The sequence below is a fragment of the Chelonia mydas genome, chromosome 6 (genome assembly GCF_015237465.2).
Source record: "Chelonia mydas isolate rCheMyd1 chromosome 6, rCheMyd1.pri.v2, whole genome shotgun sequence".
In the NCBI taxonomy this organism is placed as follows: domain Eukaryota; kingdom Metazoa; phylum Chordata; order Testudines; family Cheloniidae; genus Chelonia; species Chelonia mydas.
In genome coordinates, this window is record NC_051246.2 from 69,659,695 (window position 1) to 69,678,344 (window position 18,650).

At 40.5% G+C, this 18,650-nt stretch overlaps 1 protein-coding gene across 11 annotated transcripts in view; it reads right to left on the reverse strand.

Moving 5' to 3' along the window:
* TMEM62 (transmembrane protein 62) overlaps window positions 1–18,650 on the reverse strand; it is a 57,463-nt gene that overhangs the window by 7,835 nt on the left and 30,978 nt on the right. For 7 of the 11 annotated variants that reach the window (XM_043548683.1, XM_037900369.2, XM_037900374.2 and 4 more), the window contains 7 exons: window positions 17,335–17,476; window positions 12,803–12,927; window positions 12,565–12,687; window positions 10,472–10,627; window positions 6,420–6,579; window positions 3,098–3,211; window positions 1,809–1,893 (listed from right to left, as the gene is read on the reverse strand). In XM_043548683.1, coding sequence (XP_043404618.1) covers window positions 1,809–1,893; window positions 3,098–3,211; window positions 6,420–6,579; window positions 10,472–10,627; window positions 12,565–12,687; window positions 12,803–12,927; window positions 17,335–17,476 — 905 coding nt within the window. Of the gene's footprint in view, window positions 1–1,808; window positions 1,894–3,097; window positions 3,212–6,419; window positions 6,580–10,471; window positions 10,628–12,564; window positions 12,688–12,802; window positions 12,928–14,491; window positions 14,538–17,334; window positions 17,477–18,650 lie in introns of all 11 variants that reach the window. The other 4 variants (XM_037900376.2, XM_037900377.1, XM_037900378.2 and 1 more) reach the window with 2 other exon arrangements.

The window sequence follows — 18,650 nt, forward strand, 5'->3', positions numbered from 1 at the left end:
GAAGACAAAGGACTTGACTTTAAAGTGTTGCTGATCATAGACAATGCTCCTGGCCACCCTGCGGCACTCCGGTTTGCGCAGAACAATGTTGAAGTATTCTTTCTCCCCCCAATACCATCTCCATCCTCCAACCTCTCAACCAAGGCGTGATTCGCTGTTTCAAGGCCACGTACACGAGGCTTACGTTCTCACGGATATGTAGCGCTATGGATGCTGATCCCAATCTTAATGTGATGGAGTGTTGGAAGTCCTTCAACATTGCCGATTGCATCACTTATATTAAACAGGCAATAGATGCAGTCAAGCCTGAAACAGTCAATGCATGTTGGCGAAACCTATGGAAAGAATGCATGAATGATTTTAAGGGTTTCCTGATCATTGACAAAGAAGTGAAATGCATTGTTCAGGTGGCCAGGCAAGTGGGTGGTGATGGCTTCGTCGACATCCTTGAGGAAGAAATTGAAGAATTAATTGAGAGCCATAGAGAAGCACTGACTAACAAAGAGTTAGAGGAAGTGATAAAATCGTCTACAGAAGACGAAGATGATGACAACGAACAGGAAGAGCCAGCAAGTTTTCTTAAGTGTTCCAAGTGTAAATTTGCTGAAGTGTTCCAAGCAGCAAAACACTTGAATGACTAAATTTCTGAATACGATCTCTCTATGGAACGAAGCCTCAAAATCACACGTAGTATTACGGACGATTTGAGACCGTATCAAGAAATGTTTGAGCAGCTCAAGAGACAACAGCGACAGTTGCTGATCACCATGTTTTTCAAGGAAAAACAACCAGCAGCAGATGAGCCTATGCAATCAACTTCTCGAGCTGAACCAGAGCCAACCACTTCGTCTACGACTCACTCTCCATCCCCCAAGCTCTCTGTCACCTCCGTCTCCTGGACTGACATCAAGCCCTGGCGACCCCCTGTAATAAACGCCCTGTAATTACCCCCTGTAATTAAAAATACAGTACTGTAAAATTATATTTTGCATATGTACTCTATTATATACAGTACATTACTGCATACATTATACATATTACTGTACAGGGTTGTATACACAAAACCATGTACAGTATACTGTACTTTATGGGCAATTTAAGGGATTTTCAAGAGTAATTTTGACTATACGCGATTTTCGCCTTACATGCTGACTTTAGAACCTAACCCCCACGTAAGATGGACTCCACTGTACCCAGATATGACTCTCAGGCCAAAAAGTTTGTCCACCTCTGTTCTAAAATCTCCTCTATTGACACCCCAATCTGGGAGAGTTCCTCAGATTTGTCACCTAATGGGGTCACCAGGGCTGGCTTAGACTTGCTGGGGCCAAGGGCTAAAGCCAAAGCCTGAGACCCACTCCCTGGGACCAAAGCCCAAACCCTCGGTGGTGGGCCTCAGGTTATAGGCCGTCTGCCTGGGGCTGAAGCTTTTTGGCTTCGGCTTTGCTCCCCCCTAAAGGGGGTTGGGGCTTGAGTGGGCTCAGGCTTCGGTCTCCTCTCCTGGGGTCATGTAGTAATTTTTATTGTCAGAAGGGGTCATGGTGCAATGAAGTTTGAGAACCCCTTGACTAGACCATATTTTATTTGACATATCAGAGATTCTCTGAGCCCTTCTGGAAACAAAATGGCAGCTTCAAGGGACCGACTCAAGCTGAGAGGTGCTACATGCAAAGCTTGCACAGTAAACAGTAGTATAATTATTATTAGGGTTTTTTTGCTGTCTTGATAGTACAGGATAAAATAGTGAATAGAGTGTGGAAAAAAATCAAAATCCTCTTAAAAAATACAGACAAAACACTGACTCTTACCTTTGAGCGTTGGCTTTCTAAGGTACCTGAAAAGAAGAAGCAAGGTGATCTGAACCAGAACAGTCAGCCCAAACAGTACTCGAGCCTGAAAACAAGCACAATTATTCCAATAAATCAAAACTTTAAATGGTATCTATCTTCTTAGTACAGCTGTGTGAAAGTGAGAAAAATAAATGGTTTAATTAAAACAGGTATTTTGAGATTCCAGGTGCCATCACATTTAAAAGTAACAATGAGACTTCAGAAACAGGGGAACTTGAGAAAAGTCAGTAAATTCAGGTTAGTTCTGGTTTCTATCAGAAATACTTTCACAGTGAAACAACACTGACTGCGGTAATACATTTATAATAATTTGCAAATTAGTACAACAGCTGTAAGAACTACCAGTAATTAAGTTTCCATATCAAAGCAAAATGGAAGAGGAATTTTGCAGTTGGTTTCATTGGGTTTCCAAGCTATTGGGATCACACACATGCCTTGCTTTCTTCAATAAACACAAAAATAAAAAGTAAATTAAAATATATTTCACATAGGAAGACACTTATCACCATATACATTTTCAGATTGCTGTGCTAAGTAAAACTACAGTTTTCTTTTAAGTGACTCTGATGAACATCAGAGTTACAAATTTAGAGAACTAATATCAGAGTTTTGAGAAAGTCACAGGTACAACCTAAAGCTTCCTTCCTATAATTCTGTTAATACATATTAATCGTATGATTCCATCCTCCTGTTTATTCCAGTTCTGGTCCTTTGTAAGGGTGAAATCCTGTATCTGTTGAAGTCAATGGGATTTTCTACTTTAACGGGGCCAGGATTTCACTTTGCTAAAGCCAAGCACAACATGAGCAGATGATGTACAAATTCTTCCTATAATCCTGCTAGTCCACCTCTGTAGTAATCTATTTTCACTACTCTTCTTTAAATTTAGTTTGGGCTTCACTTTAGTCCAAGCCAGACTTGGTGGCTTCATTTTTGTATAACCACTCCTACAAAATACATACCTAATTCATGCACAAAACATGCACGTGTGCAAAATGGACAGCTGTGGATGCAAATGTGAGGTTTTTTTGCATGTGTAATCAGTGCATGTTCGTCTCTGATTGGTGCAATTTGGGAACTGAAGTCTGAAAATATCTGCAAAGTTTCTTATATGACCCCATCACTGTAATATCTGAACAACTCACACATTAAATAATTTATTCTCAACATGAGGTAGAAAAATGGCTCCGAAAGTCTCTAGGAGAAAGAAAGTAGGTATGACCGCTATTTTGGCTGAAAGCACCCACCAGGATGTAGTGGTCTGTAAGGAGAATGAGAGATGACAAGAAGCCAAATCTGAGAGAGAGGTTTTCGTTCACAGCAAATGTATGACCTTGAGTGCTGCTCTTCCCAATGGCATCCTGGTTGGGAATAAAACAGAGAAGTAATCAGATGTAAATTGTGCCAAACAAGTGTCTTTCAAACCACTTTCCAGAATAATTCAAAATTTCAGGTTAAGGCTCCTGGCTAGGATTGCTAACTTCTCTGGAAAGATCTCATTAGTATGTACACAGACTGGCAGATTGCTATACTAAATACATATTATTGCATAGGTATATTCTTTTTAGGTGAATTATGACAATGTAGTTTTATGCTGCAAGCAAATGTTTAGCCCTGAGTTTATAATCAGGAAGTGTTGCATGGGAAAGGGACCCCTTCAGAGACTCAGCAACTTGCAGAAGGGGCTACCTTCAGCCATCAGTTTTTGTTTTTTGTACACTCAACTCTGGAGACCCTCACCTCTGAAACAAGTCTGGGGGCTGTGTTGTGTTCCATTTTGGATATTTTCTTTAACTAAATTGTAATTGCTGTGCTCTCACCTATAAGCCAAAGTATGGTAATACATTTTCTTCCTAGTACTGCTAGTATATTTATTCAACATAATTCCATGATTTTTATTTGTACATTTGTAGCACTGAGAATCTGTCTCCCAGGACATAATAAATAGGATATTTATCAAATTGTCAGGAGTATGTAGTACATTTTAAAATATAGGTATGATCACAAGGATTTAAACTTTGAACAGTCTCATAAAATTGTGAATATTAAATATTATACAAATTAGAAAAAACTATGAGAATTCACATTTTCTCCAGCTAAATAATCAGAGTTAAAACCTGACCCCTCTGCTCCTCCACTGGAACATTAGCTTTTCAGAGTATTCAGTTACTGGATGCGTTAGTGATGTATGACTGGAGAGGACCAAAAGTTCATTTTTATACAGCCCCAAACTATTAAAATGGTGGTAAATGCATATATTCGCACACTGTACTACTGGTAGATAGCCAGTCCCACTCAACCCTACTTACATGTTATCTAGTGTTTGTGCATGTGTGTAATGGGGCACACAGGTCCCATACTGGCAAGGAGGAGGGTTAATGAAGGCTTGTAGACCCACTGAGCCCTACCCAACTACACTTGCAGCAGATATCAGCTGTGGAGGTGGGAGTTAAAAGGAGAAGGCCCAGCTCAGATCACTGCTGGCCAAGAAGAATAGAGTTTGGCTTGTCCCATGCTGAGGAAAGTTTGGTTTCAGCCAAGAGTCCGAGGCAGCTTGCTGCCTGGACGAGTCTCCTGGTGGATGAGACGACAAGGTCCAGGGAGACTGACCAAAAGGACAAAGTGCATGAAGACAAGCCCTGCATAGAAGGGGGAGATCCTGCTGACGACTCATCGGGTGGTTTTGAGTTTGAAGCATTTCTTTATTTTTGGATGCAAGTATTGAGGAAAGGGTGAGGTTCAAGTGTGTTTGTCTTAGCTGGAGGGCTAAAGCACCATTGTAGTGGGCCTCATGAGAGATGGCAACCAACTGTTGGAGGTCCTGTGACAGAGTGAGTAGTGCTCTATAGAGCCACAAGGGGGCACTCTGAAAATGAGCCCTGTAACAATGGTGGCTTTCCCGCTTCATTTGAGAAGAATCCGTTCTGAAATTTTAATGCTTTCTTTAGGAAGAAAAAATAAAAGGTAAGAACAAGCTAGGATGTCCAACATTAACAGTACAGCAAGTTGACTACAGAAAATCCCTACTGTCCTTATCTTGCTGTGTGACAAAGAGAGAAAGTTACATATATGGATGAGTACACTTACCCTAACCGTTAAAATCGCAGAATCTGAAGTCTGACTCCCTTAAAGAAGAGAGTTTTCTGCCCTACAGAAATGCTGTCTGGCTAGGCAATGCCTGGTCATAGTGAGACAGAAACTGACTTTCTCAATACTATTGATTTCTATGCATAAATGTATACAAAGATGGAAGAGTTTGCTCAGTTTCTATTAGAGCTTCTTAAAGGCACAGTACTAAACTACAGCTGCCAAAAGGAGAACTGTTCCTCACAATGTTATATTCAAACAACATAATGTCAGTAACGATTTGGTGTTCTGTGATATAAAAAACATGTTAGGTGTTAGCCTTTGACAAATTTTTAGATGAATTCCAAACAAACAAACAGTTTACTACAACTTCATCTCCAAGGCCCTTGAGATTTGGATCCTTGCCCTTACTAGGCAAGGAACTGCCTCTTTCTTAACTGTCTAAAAATTTGTTTGAAGAAACATCACATTAACATATTTATTGTCCAAGTTAGCGTGCCCCAGCAATCCTAAAATAGCACTTGTGATTTGAAAAACCTTGTTTACCAATGATCTGATCTCCCCTTGTATCTGACATCAATACATTTTCAGTTTGAAGTTTAAATCCTTTTGTACATACCCTTAAATAAAGTCTCAATATTAGGGATTCAGACTTTTTCATTGAATAAATCTGATTTCCATTTCTGCTTCCTGGCAGACAAAACTGGAACGTATGAATATTTATTTAAACTAAACTCATCCCTACTTACATGAGGCAGTACTATGATAGTCTAGGACAGTGGTTCTTAACCTATGTATCACTGTGGCCTGCATATGCGGCCCACAAAGTGTTACCCGGGCCACAGGTTGAGAATCACAGTGCCCACCACCTAACCTCCTCCCACACAACCCCCTATGGCCAGCACCCTCCGCCCAGAGACCCCAACATAGAGTGGGGCCAGGAGTGGAGAGCTGGGCATGGGGCGGGGACCCTGACCCCGGACCCTACTGTAACCTTGGACCTCACTGGGTGGGGCAGGGCGGCAGCCAGGACCCCAGACCTCGCTGGGTGGGGCCGGGCAGCACCCGGGAGACAGGACCCTGCCATGTAGGGCCAGACAGCAGACAGCTCCCGGGACCCTGGATTCCACCGTGCGGGGCCGGGCAGCAGCCGGGACCCCGGACCTTGTTGTATGGGGCCGCGCGGCAGCCCAGAGTCCAATGTGCTGGGCTGAGCAGCAGCCAGCAACCCAGACCCCCGATCCTGCTGCACAGAGGCAGCAGCAGCAGGCAGCCCGGACCCAGGAGCCCACTGTGGGAGCTAGTGGCAGCCAGCCACCCGGAGCCCGCTGTGGGGCAGGGCAGCAGGGAACACACAGCCTTTAGCACACAACTGAGCTGGGCCACAGCTGTGTGCTACATGGGTCGCATGCAACCCGCAGGCTGAGAAATGCTGGTCAAGGCATTATAGGTTAAAGTAATGAATGCCAGTAGACACCTCACCTGGACAGTCACATCTATGTGATGTAATCCTTCACTGTAGTTTTGAGGGTTCCACTTCAGTACGTAGAGAGGACCAGACTCATGATGAGCATCCCCCAAATGAACTCCATCAATACTGACCTTCACAGAGGTGATTAAAGAAGGAGAGAAGACCAAAATTCTAAGAAGTGAAAACAAACAGGTTCATCATGAGATTTGCAGGAAGGTTTGTCATTACCCCTTGGAGACAAGTCATTAGGTTATACTTCCTAATAGCTAAAAGTTCAAAGGATTAAAAAAGGGAAGAGCAGGAGTTATTGTGGGAAATCCTTGAGATATTAGATCCTGGCTGTAATTTACAAAAGAGGTGGGACACCCTCCCTAGCTATACCCCTAATCATCCTCGTCCACTTACTGGGAGCCAAGAGTGAAAAGGAATGTGGCAGCCCTCTTCTAAAGAAGTGGGAACAGTCTAGGAGAAGAAGGTTTTTTTTAATAGAGAAAAGAAAATCTTAACAAAACCGTTAATACACAGGGTATATGAAGTTCTGCTGAATCTACATATGACATCAATTCACATGATCTCCTCAAATATCTTTTTACTGAAATAAAAATTTAACCAAAGTCTGTATTGGTGACTTACTGGTAGCACAATCCCATGCAAGAGATTCAAGTGCAATTCTCGGCCTGGATTTCTGACTCTCTATAATGGACAGCTTTGTCTGGGCATTCCTTCCTAACTGAAGAGGGCAACACATTTCTGTATGTTCTAATTCTACCCATACATGATTTAAATAAAGAACCAAATTCAAATATTTTAGTGCTTTTAAGAGGAAACCCCACTCCACCCTATCAAAGATCCTAGAGTCTAAACTTCAGATAGCTCTTCTTGTTGACTGAATCCTCTGTTTTATTTAGCATATGAATACGGACTAAAATTACTTTCTGCTACAAAGCCTGCTTAAGTTCAATGTACAAGTTAATACTTCCTCAAGTGTTAAGACTACAATTTTCATGCAAATGTGAGAATCCTGATTCAACATGGAGATTGTACCACAAGATGCGCACCTCACTGGATCTCTAGTTTGTTTTAAAATGCAGATTGCAGACAAAGTTAACTGTTGAGAAGAGATTTCTTCCTCAATGATCTAGCTGAAAGTTTTCATAAGATTGTAGTGATTTTGGCAAGTAAGCTTTTGTAAACTTCTGTAAAACTATCTGCTTCAAGTGCTTTCACCAAATTAAGATGAAATACAGCTTTAGAAACTTCAGCAGGTGTAACACCTTTTCATAGTTCCTATTTCTTTTCCTTTGTAAGTTTACCTTTTGCACGTTATTTTATATCTGTTGTTGATTCACAAAATTCAGATGTGTAATAAGACTTGAAACATTATCATACACTACAGACTCGTTTTTTGGATCTGGTAATTCCCCAAATTCATCCAACAGCTCATTAGTTGTTTTTAGAGTTTCTTTCTTAAATTACTAAATGAGAAGCTTTCATGTTTTATTCCTTCAATCAAATTCTCTTGCTTTATTAAACTCTAATGATTTCTTCCTGCCATTTCAAAGTTAATTTTCCTATATTCTTGCCTAATATGAAGTTATAAACATTCCCATCTCTGTGTGTGCGTGCACGTGCACGCCCCAAGAAACCCTTAATGCCACCTGGCAAGGGGGTTACAGGAATGTCCTGATTCTGGTTCGTACATTCTTGTTCACCAAATGATGTCATGTGAGGTGTCAAATGAAAGCCAAGGGTCTCAGTGGACATTAATATCATTGTGAAATGTATGTACAGATACTATGCAAAGAGTATGTTTTAAAGTCTGTGTTAAGGCAGAGTTGACAAACAGGTTTTGTGTCTGTTTATTCACTTCTCTCTCTGTTGAGATGTAAATTAAGCATTGTAAACTAACACAATGAATGTCTATTTACATATAAAGTCAAAAGGGAGATGTGAAATCAACAGGGAAGCAGCACATAGGAAAAATAATCCAAGGATGGTTATTCTGACTCTGAGAACAGTAAATATAAGTAGAAGGCAAAAAGACACCTCTTTATCTTGCACCTAAGAAGTAAGTATTGATTACATTTATGAAAACAGGATCTCAACCAACTTGGTTGAAATGCTGCAGAGAACTCTGGGGGTAAACTTCCGTAGACAGGAGGTTAGCCTGTTAAGTTTATTCTCTAGAAAGCATGTTATAATTTTGTTTTATATGTAACCTTTAGTTTCCATTATCCTTACTCAATATCTCTTGAATCTTTGGTAATAAACTTATCCATGTTTTCACTATAGATATATCTCAGTGCTGTGATATTTAGCAAGGGGCTGATCCTGAGTTGATTCATACAAGCTGGTGTGTACACTGTTCCCTTGGGGACAGCAGACCTGGTATTCCTATGAGTGTTCAGTATATAAGGGACTGGACACCACAGAGGAACGCTTCAAAGGAGCTCAAGGACTGGGGTACCTCTATTGTTAACCTGCAAGGCAGAATAAGGGTTGGCATAGCCCAGAGGAGAGTGCTTGGGTGGCTAACAGACTGGTGGTGTCAGAGAGTTGACACCAAGTTAAACACAAGCAAGTCTCCATTGTAAACAAGGTTTCAGAGTAGCAGCCGTGTTAGTCTGTATTCGCAAAAAGAAAAGGAGTACTTGTGGCACCTTAGAGACTAACAAATTTATTTGAGCATAAGCTTTCGTGAGGTACAGCTCACTTCATCGGATGCTCAAATAAATTTGTTAGTCTCTAAGGTGCCACAAGTACTCCTTTTCTTCTTGTAAACAAGGTGACTCTCAGTTCTGGGTACCCCAAGGTAGGTGTAGGTGTAGGTGTAGGTGTGTGTGTAGTAACTGGCAATTAGAGATTAAACCACTTATTTCGCCCTGCTTTTTTTTTTTTTTTTTTTTTTTTTTGCATCCCCAAGAGGAAGCAGCAACAGGATATACTGGATCCCCATGAGAAGGTCTCATCACTGCCCTCCTTCTAATTTCTAAAAAGGCTTCTAGGGAAGTAGATACTGAGCCACATCCCCCTCATCATATGGGGTGAGCACACTCTCTCAGGGAACAGCTTGTGAAGGTACTTACTCCCCTCAGGAGCCCCAGTTACATTATCATTTTATAACTATGGATGTTTTAAGAGAATTGTCTGTCTGTGGAGGAAGTTGGAAAGGGCATGCCCAGGAGAACAGGAGTAATCAGGAAACAAACTGTATTATTCAGTATTCTTATAAAGCCAGTCATATTAACAATTTAAAAGTAAATAAAAATAGAAATAAAGTAGTAGAGGTTTAAAAATACATAAATATGGAAATAGGCAGAAGTAGAGGGTTTTTTTATAAAAAAAAAATTGAAAATAGGCAGATGCAGGCTAAAAAAACCTGATGAAAGCAGAGGCATAAACACACACAGAAACACTCAGATGAATATAAGCAAATATAAAAACTGAAATTGGTAGATGCATTGGTATACTGAGAGATTAACAACTATTATCAAGGACTGATTACGTGCCTAGTTCTGCCCGCTTCGATCACACAAATAGTTCCATCAACTTCAGTGGAAACACTTGCATGAGTAAAGCAAATGTAACGTGGCTCTATATAGCCTGCTTTTATCATACAATAACCTTCTAGAGAATTGGATTTGGAGAGGAATGAACATATGTTAACTTATGATACATCTACACTGAAGAAAAAAAACAACCCAAAACCAAAACATGGCAGCAAATCTCAGAGCCAAGGTCAACTGACTCAGGATCATGGGGCTTGCATTACAGGGCTAAAAATAGCAGCGTATATGTTCCTGCTCAGGCTGGAGCCCAGGCTCTGAGACTTCCCTCCCTTCACCAGGTTTCAGAACCTGAAAGGGAACATCCATACTGCTATTTTTAGCCTTGTAGCATGAGCCCAAGTCAAGTGACCTGAACTCTGAGGCTCGCAACGGGTTGGTTGGTTTGTTTTTTGCAGTGTAGACATACCCATACAGACACATCTACACTGATTTAGTCACAGAGAAACACCAACTGTAAAAGAACTTGTTGAAAGTTTCAAGAGACCCCAGGATACCTGATGTGGGTGGAGTGAAGAATTTTCACTAGTGGTTCATGAGTAGAGCTGCTATAAAGTAACGATTTGGGGTTGGTGATGAGAACAGCTGGCCATTCCTCAAAGTTCATATCTGCAAAGCTAAGGAGGTCATGATCAAATGCAAGGATCCGGTACCTGATGATAAGAAGTTAAAACAGGACAATTTTGTTAATGTGGGCTATTGCAAGGGCAGAGAATTCACAAATTGCTCCAAAGCTTTTAAATAAGACTGATGCATTTATTTTCCAATTTTTGTGTGTGTGTGTGTGTGTGTGGAATGAGTAGCAGGTGATACAGTTTTTAGACTGAGACTTTCAAATTCATTTTACTTATTGTGGAAGCGCCATGTGCAGTCCCATAGTTAAGACTGAGTTGAGTTTTGATCTTGTAGCAGGCATTCAACCATTTTGTTATGTATGAAGAATTATTCTGATTAATTATTTGTATTACCATAGTACTTAGAGCTCTAGTCATGGACAAGGACCCCACTGTGCTAGGCGCTGTACAACCACACTTATCCTCCCTAAAATCACAGCATTTACTTTTTGAGCACAGAATGATTTTTCTGGTAATTTACAAATCAATGGGTTAGTTTAGGATTTAACAATTAAAATGGTTCCTTTTGAGATATTTACATCCCATATCACACAGTTTCTGTCTCACAAATTATCTTAATAATAGGCTAAGGTGGATGCTTCACACTTCCGTTATAGTTAAAACTCACTGAAATTTTGTGCATAGGCTACCTGTGAAGACTTAAAAAACCCCCGCATGATTAAAGTTCATTCCTCCACCCTCCCCGACCTCCCAATCTTCATAATTGAAAGTTTCCTCTTCAGCAGGATCTGACAAACTATGTTCTACTACAGAAAATTCTATGTAAAACTGCCCACTTTCAAAACAATTGCCATTTCCTGTTGCTCTCAATGGGACTGAGGACATAACTTGCCCACAGTTAGACACCTTTCTGAAATGGCCACAGGCTGCTCATGAGGATGGCTGCTGGCTTCACTCTCACTGGGAACAATGGTAGACAGTGGCCATTTTGAAACAGGACACCTTTCATTGTAATAGTACAATGAGGGTAAGAACAAAAAAGAGAAAATCCAATGCGTCTTTAAAAGTTAGCTTAAATCTAATCTGAGACCACAAATACTAACATGCTTGAATTATATTGTTATTGCATGGTGTCACTACTTGACAAAGTTAAGGTTTTTGGGTACCTTAACTGTGCATTTCCACACCTCAACATTTTCAGATTTCATTTAAAATTAAACTGATCTCTGAATTGCCTCAGTTTTATAAGGATTGGGTGTTGGGATAATTACAAAATCTCTGCATGACAGGGTGTGCATCCCACACCATCCCTGATGCAGACCCTCATTAACCCTAAGGCCAATTAGGTTACCTGGCGTCACAAGCGAGAGGGAGGTCCAGGGTTAATTTAAGAGTCAAGCCCAGCTGGAGAAGGGCTGGGACAAGACTATAAAGGCAGGTGGCTGAAAGCAGAAGGGCGCTGCAGGGGAAGGGGCTCCAGTCACTCCCTGGGATGAGCAAGGTCATCAAGGTCAAGAAGAAAGTCCAGGGGGAGAGTAAACCCTGAGATCCTGTCCTGGCGTAAGGAGTCTAGCAAGAGGCTAGGAGGAGGTGAAGTAGCCACGGGAAGTAGAGTAGACTCCTGTGGTAAATCCAGAACCAGGCAAGGGAAGTGAGAAAAGATGGGTAGGAAGGAACGCAGGGAAACACCAACAGGGATGGGGATTGAGCAGACCTGGATTGTTGTGTACAGGGTCCCTGGGCGAGAACCCAATGTAGTAGGTGGGCCCAATTCCCATGTTAGTTACTGGTATGGTGGCAAAGAGCCCCAAGCAGGGGCTGAACACATCCAGAAAAGGCATTGGACAGTGGTCCTGCTGGACTCTGTAACCCTGGAAGGGCTGGACTGAATGGGGACCTGGCTGGAGGGCCATCATGTCTGCTGACCTCTCCACAAGGAATAAAAAGAAAGGGTCACCACTTCACCAGGTAGTGTCTGTGTATAACGTTTGCTTTTTCACTGGAGGTTTACTTACTTCCTATTTTCCATCCAATCTCCCAGCTCCAGTTCCAGAGTGCCCTGAGGGTGCCGACTATGCAGGACTGGCATCAGTCCACCCAGTGTATGGAAGTGCCCACACAAATAGGCTGTGGCAGAGCTAGTCAAAAACAATATGATTATTATTTTACTGGGAAGAAAATGCCACCTCAGAATAGCTGATTGTTGAAGTGGGGTAATGCTGGAAATATGCAGAAAGAGAAGAGAGATCTTACCTCATTACCATTCGTACTCCTGGAGATGGGGAGATGATTGTTGAAGTGGGGTAATGGCCAAACCAGATGGTTTGGTTGCTATGATGACTTTCTGTGGCCAAGGAAGATAGCTCTTCCATTTGACTCTGAAATGGCGGACAAATTGAAAAGGCGTTTCATTAGCATTCAAGCTATTTGGATCCAAGAATCAAACAACACACACCACAAATCACCTTTAAACTATAAAGTTTATACTTTTTTAAATTCCTACAGAAGCATGCACATAAGTGGAACTTTCAGAACTTCTGTCAATATCCCCCAATTCAAACAAAATAAAATGATCAGACATTGGAAAAAATAAAGTTACATAGCAGTCAAAGTACTCCTTTCACTTGAGCAGTGGCAAAAGCAGCATAAAGATCTGCATTTGATTTGTTTTTCCCCGAGAAGGTTTTTGCCCATTTTTGCTTCAGCGTAAAGAAGGCATGCAAGTTAAGAGAGGTGACAGAAGTCCAGAGGAATGTGCTAAAATGGTGAGAATCCTTCCTGGAGAGACAACCAAAAAGCAGTGAAGGGAAACTACACTTTCACCACTAGAACCCTCACTTGTGGAGTCCCATAAGGATCAGTTCTCTCTCCAGTCCTTTTCAACATCTGCACGCAGCCATTAAGTGAACAGACCCTAGTGTCAGTAGTATGTAGATGACATACAGCTCTGCCTATTCTCTACACACAACCATATTGCTACTGCCAAGATGGCCCATAATATAAATGGGATCAGCTCATGGATGAAGAGCAGCTGGCTGAATCTAAGAAAGACAGAAGTGATGCTAATGGGTAAAGGAAAGCATTTTGGAGAGTTTGCAGCTGCAGTGCTGCTTCTGTTGGTTGAAAGTACACACCCACAACTGGCCAATTCACTCCATAGTTTAGGACTACACTTGATTCCTCACGGATGCTAAAGCTCTCACACAGCAACATCCACAAGTAATGCCTTCTATCATCTCCAATTGACTAGGAGACTCTGATCCATCCCAACAGATGGAGAACTGGCTTTATTTATTCATATCTTTGACACCTCTCAGCTATACTACCACAATATGATATACCTAGGCACAAAACTTTCAATATTTAGGAAACTCCAGCTAGTACAGAATGCTGCAGCGCATCTCCTTAGCAACACAGGCTACCATAATCACATCAAACCCATTCTCCACTCCATACACTAGCTTCCCATAGAATCTTGAATCAAATTAAAGGTCTTGTTCCTTATCTTCAAAGTTCTCCATAGCTTGGGCCCAGGATATCTAAAAGTTCGCCTAAAGCTCCAGGATGAAAACAGTGGTTGACAATTATATTCCTCTGGCACAGTTGAACTCTCTTCAGCAAAAGTAAAGCTTTTCTGTGTGGGGAAGTGTCTTGGGAATAGGTCTGAAAGTGTGGAATGAACTTCTCCAGAAACTAAGGACCATCACTAACCTCATCACTCACCCCTCCAAGATAAATACATCGCAACACATATTTATTAAAAAACCACCCAACTCTCTATTTGGAGAGAGAACAAAGACATGACAGCTGTTAGTCACATCGCTTAACGCAGTACTGGAAAGTGCTCAAATACAATGGTGATGCGTGTGGTATAAGAACCGACACAAAATAAAATAGAAGCTTTGGGTTTTGTTTTGTTTTTTAAATCTGCTTATTTTTTACCTTAGAAGTTTGAAGTCTGGTCATCTTTGGTACTGCCAGGGACCTACTGTAGGGATGAAAGGGCTCAGAGAATGTGCATTGACAGCTCTAACGCCTTAATTGAAGGGGCATAGGTGCTGAATCTTTAACAAAGACATTCTTTCTCCAAAATGTTTGACATTAGAGTTAAAATATTAAACAAAAAGTTTTAAATAGTGACTAAAATTCCTTTCCCTCAGTTGTTCAGCTTTCAACCTCTTGACTCTTGTGATAAAATTTCACAAGTTCCCCAATTATCAGAGTTCAGAGAGACTTCCAGGATTGATAACACCTCAATTTCTAACATAAAAAGGTTAGAGAAAACAAAACAGGGCACAAGCCCATTGGTTTTCCCCCTTTGCAAGTGCCCTTTCACAGAGTCCAGGAGGACAGCCAACATATTTTTCTGCCTTCTCACCTGAAGGTAAATGTTGCAACACATAAGCAGAGAGGGGAGAATCTGAGTTATAATCATACAAAAATGGGATGAATTCTGGATGTCAAACTATGTGAGCATAACAATGCTTTAGTAGCTACGACTAATATTTCATTTGCCTTGAAGGATTTGTGTATTTTCTGCACCCATCTTAAAAACCCCAGGTGTACAATCAAGTCACTGATAAAATCATAGATACGTAGCGACAGATGTCCACTGATCCTGAACTACCTATTTTTTCTCCATCCAACAGTTTTGTGCAAATGTTTGCAAATGACACTCTTACTCCCATTTGCTTGCTCCTAAGTAAAAGCATGCTTGATTCACAGCAGTCAAGGACAAGAGATCAGACTCAGAAATAAACAGTCTCATCTTGAATTCTGCCTGCAAAGCTACTGCATCCAGCATTAATTAGAACAAACAATAAGAACAATAATACTGTATTTTTGCACTGCTATAGCACCTTTCCTACAACTATCTCCAAGTGCTTTACAAACATTAACTTACTTAGGGTTTGTCTATACATGGAGTTATTCCAGAATAACTGAATAGTGTGTCCACTATTCTTGAATAGCTTTTTGGCTTTAAATTAGGTCCTAAATTATTCCAGAATAACTTGCATGTGTACATGAACCCTTAGCCTCAACACTCATTTGGGGGTAGGTAAAAGTTAGGGAACATTTTACTCATCACTCAATGCAGTCATCTCAGGGGCAGAAGATGACATCTGTTTAACAGAACATAGCAACACTAAACAATATTTTCGGAGAATAAATGAAAAAGAATACCATATCGATCAGAAACTAGAGAGGGAATTTAGTGAACCAAAATGCAACTATTTGAACTGGAATTTGACCTAAACATCAGGATTAATATTCCTACTCTTTCAAATATTGCCATAGCATCTTTAATGATCACAAGAAACAGGACCTCAGTTTTACATCTTATTCAAATGGTCCAAATATCTATACCTTGGATACAGACCAGCTTTCACATAAGCTTCATGGACTGCAGTACCACATATTCTCAACATAATTGATGATGCTCATGCACAAATAAGAACATAAACAAAAAAGAAACAAACACACAAGGAACATGTTTAACAAATCAAAAAGGACAGAATCGGGAAGGAAAGCATTTTTATTTTAAAGCTTCTAAGGGGCTGATACCAACATTGATGTGTAACAAAAACAAAAAACATAGGAAGTTCTTGACAGTGTCCTTAATTAAAAAAAAAAAAAAAAAAAAAAAAGGCCTCAATCTTCGTTTTGGTATCAGAATGACAAATTATTTCTTGCAAAAGAGAGAGAGGGAAAAACATTTTCTCCTACTTTTAGAGTATGGTGTAAGAAACATTAATTTTCTTAAGGAAAAGACAAAACAATATTAACATACAAAGACTATCTTTTAGACGAATGGTAGAGTTTGAAGTGTCGTTGTAGCTGTGTTTGACCCAGTATATAAGAGAGAAAAGTAGGTGAGGTAATATCTTTTATAGGACCCACTTCTGTTGATGAAAGACACAAGTTTTCAAGGTACACAGAGGAAGAGCTCCATGAAGCCCCAAAACTTGGCTTGTCTCTTTCATCAACACAAGTGATTCCTATAAAAGATATTATCTCATCCACTTTGTCTTTCTCATCAGTTTGAGACATTTCTCTCTTTAAAAAACAACAGACAAATACCAAACCATATATTATTTAAGCTCCGTACCAATGTGGACACAAGAACAAATGGATATAAACTGGCCACCAGGAAGTTTAGACTTGAAATTAGACGAAGGTTTCTAACCATCAGAGGAGTGAAGTTTTGGAATAGCCTTCCAAGGGAAGCAGTGGGGGCAAAAGATCTATCTGGCTTTAAGATTAAACTCGATAAGTTTATGGAGGAGATGGTATGATGGGATAACATGGTTTTGGTAATTAAATATTCATGGTAAATAGGCCTAATGGCCTGTGATGGGATGTTAGATGGGGTGGGATCTGAGTTACCCAGGAAAGAATTTTCTGTAGTATCTGGCTGGTGAATCTTGCCCATATGCTCAGGGTTTAGCTGATCGCCATATTTGGGGTCGGGAAGGAATTTTCCTACAGGGCAGATTGGAAGAGGCCCTGGAGGTTTTTCGCCTTCCTCTGTAGCATGGGGCACGGGTCACTTGCTGGAGGATTCTCTGCTTCTTGAAGTCTTTAAACCATGATTTGAGGACTTCAATAGCTCAGACATAGGTGAGAGGTTTTTCGCAGGAGTAGTGGGTGAAATTCTGTGGCCTGCGTTGTGCAGGAGGTCAGACTAGATGATCATAATGGTCCCTTCTGACCTAAATATCTATGAATCTATTACAAGAAGTACCAGCAGCTTGTGAACTGGAATGCAAATTCTTCTACAGTACCATGTTTAAAATCCCAAAGAAATTGTATGGTCTCTTGGGGCCTGGGCTGAGGGTGGCATCCACACAGATGAATGAATAGTTTCCAAAAGGCGTCCTGTGCACATAATGGAAAGAGCCATCCTTATGCCAGGCAGAGTATCTCCTGGCAAAACAAGATGGAAATATTGCAGTCAGAAAAGTTTAGAGCAGTGGCAAAAGAGAAAGGATATAGAACAAATGTAAGATTTCCCATTTACCTCAACAGGAAGACAGAATTTAAGTCCACTCTAAAAATCTAACAGCATTGGAAGGTCTGTACTTCAAAGAGGACAAACATTCTGACCCATGTACCACATACTGGAGTTAAAACCAGGTTAGCACTCAAACGGTTAAAACAAGGGTCAGAGTAAGTAAGTTTTCCCTGTGCAAAATGGTGCTCTTTACAAATAAAGGACATGGACAAATGCAGGACAACACCAGGCAACTCAGCTGAATGACAGGGTAGCAGAGCCACTTGCAACCCTAATTAAAGGAGACCTGCAGAGGATACAAGTTGGGTTTGTATTCTGTGTTTATTTTTGGTATACAGAGAAGGCCTGAAAGGATTTTTTTTTTTTTTTGGGGGGGGGGGGGGTGTGAAATTGTGCTTACTTCCTTAGAAATACCAGGAATGTCAAGTCTTGTCTTCCCTATGTTACTGGAGTTCTTTCCTAGATTATTCTAATATGGACTATAAAAAAATTTAAGTCATTGCCTAAAAGGATTGGGTATTGGATTGTTAAGTTTCAGAGTAGCAGCCGTGTTAGTCTGTATGCTCAAATAAATTTGTTAGTCTCTAAGGTGCCACAAGTACTCCTTTTCTTTTTGGATTGTTAAGTGTTTTCCAAAACAAAACAAAAACAAAACAGAACACCACACAAAAACTTTTAAACAATGAATAAAAATAACTTCCCCTCTCACTCAAGTTTAACTTTCCTGGTTGCTGTGCTACCATAATCCTACCAGTTCTCCAGTCACCCACAGAGTCACAGGAAAAACAAGACTTGAATTTCTTATGTAAAATACAAGCAGATTTTTAAAAAAAAATTTCAGACCTTATGGGAAGCTTTCCTTTTCACATTACTTAATACAAGTGTTGGAATTAATTTATTTTAAAAAGAGGTTTTTAAAAATAGGGAGAGATGGAAATAAATTTTCCTGTTCAAGGCATTATACTAATTTGTCATAAAGAAATGAGGTATAGAATAAATGTTTCTTCCTGGTATACAGGTGTCCTTAACACTAGACATTGCTGAGTTCTAAATAAAGATTGATGAAGGTGTCATCTTCTTGAAAGA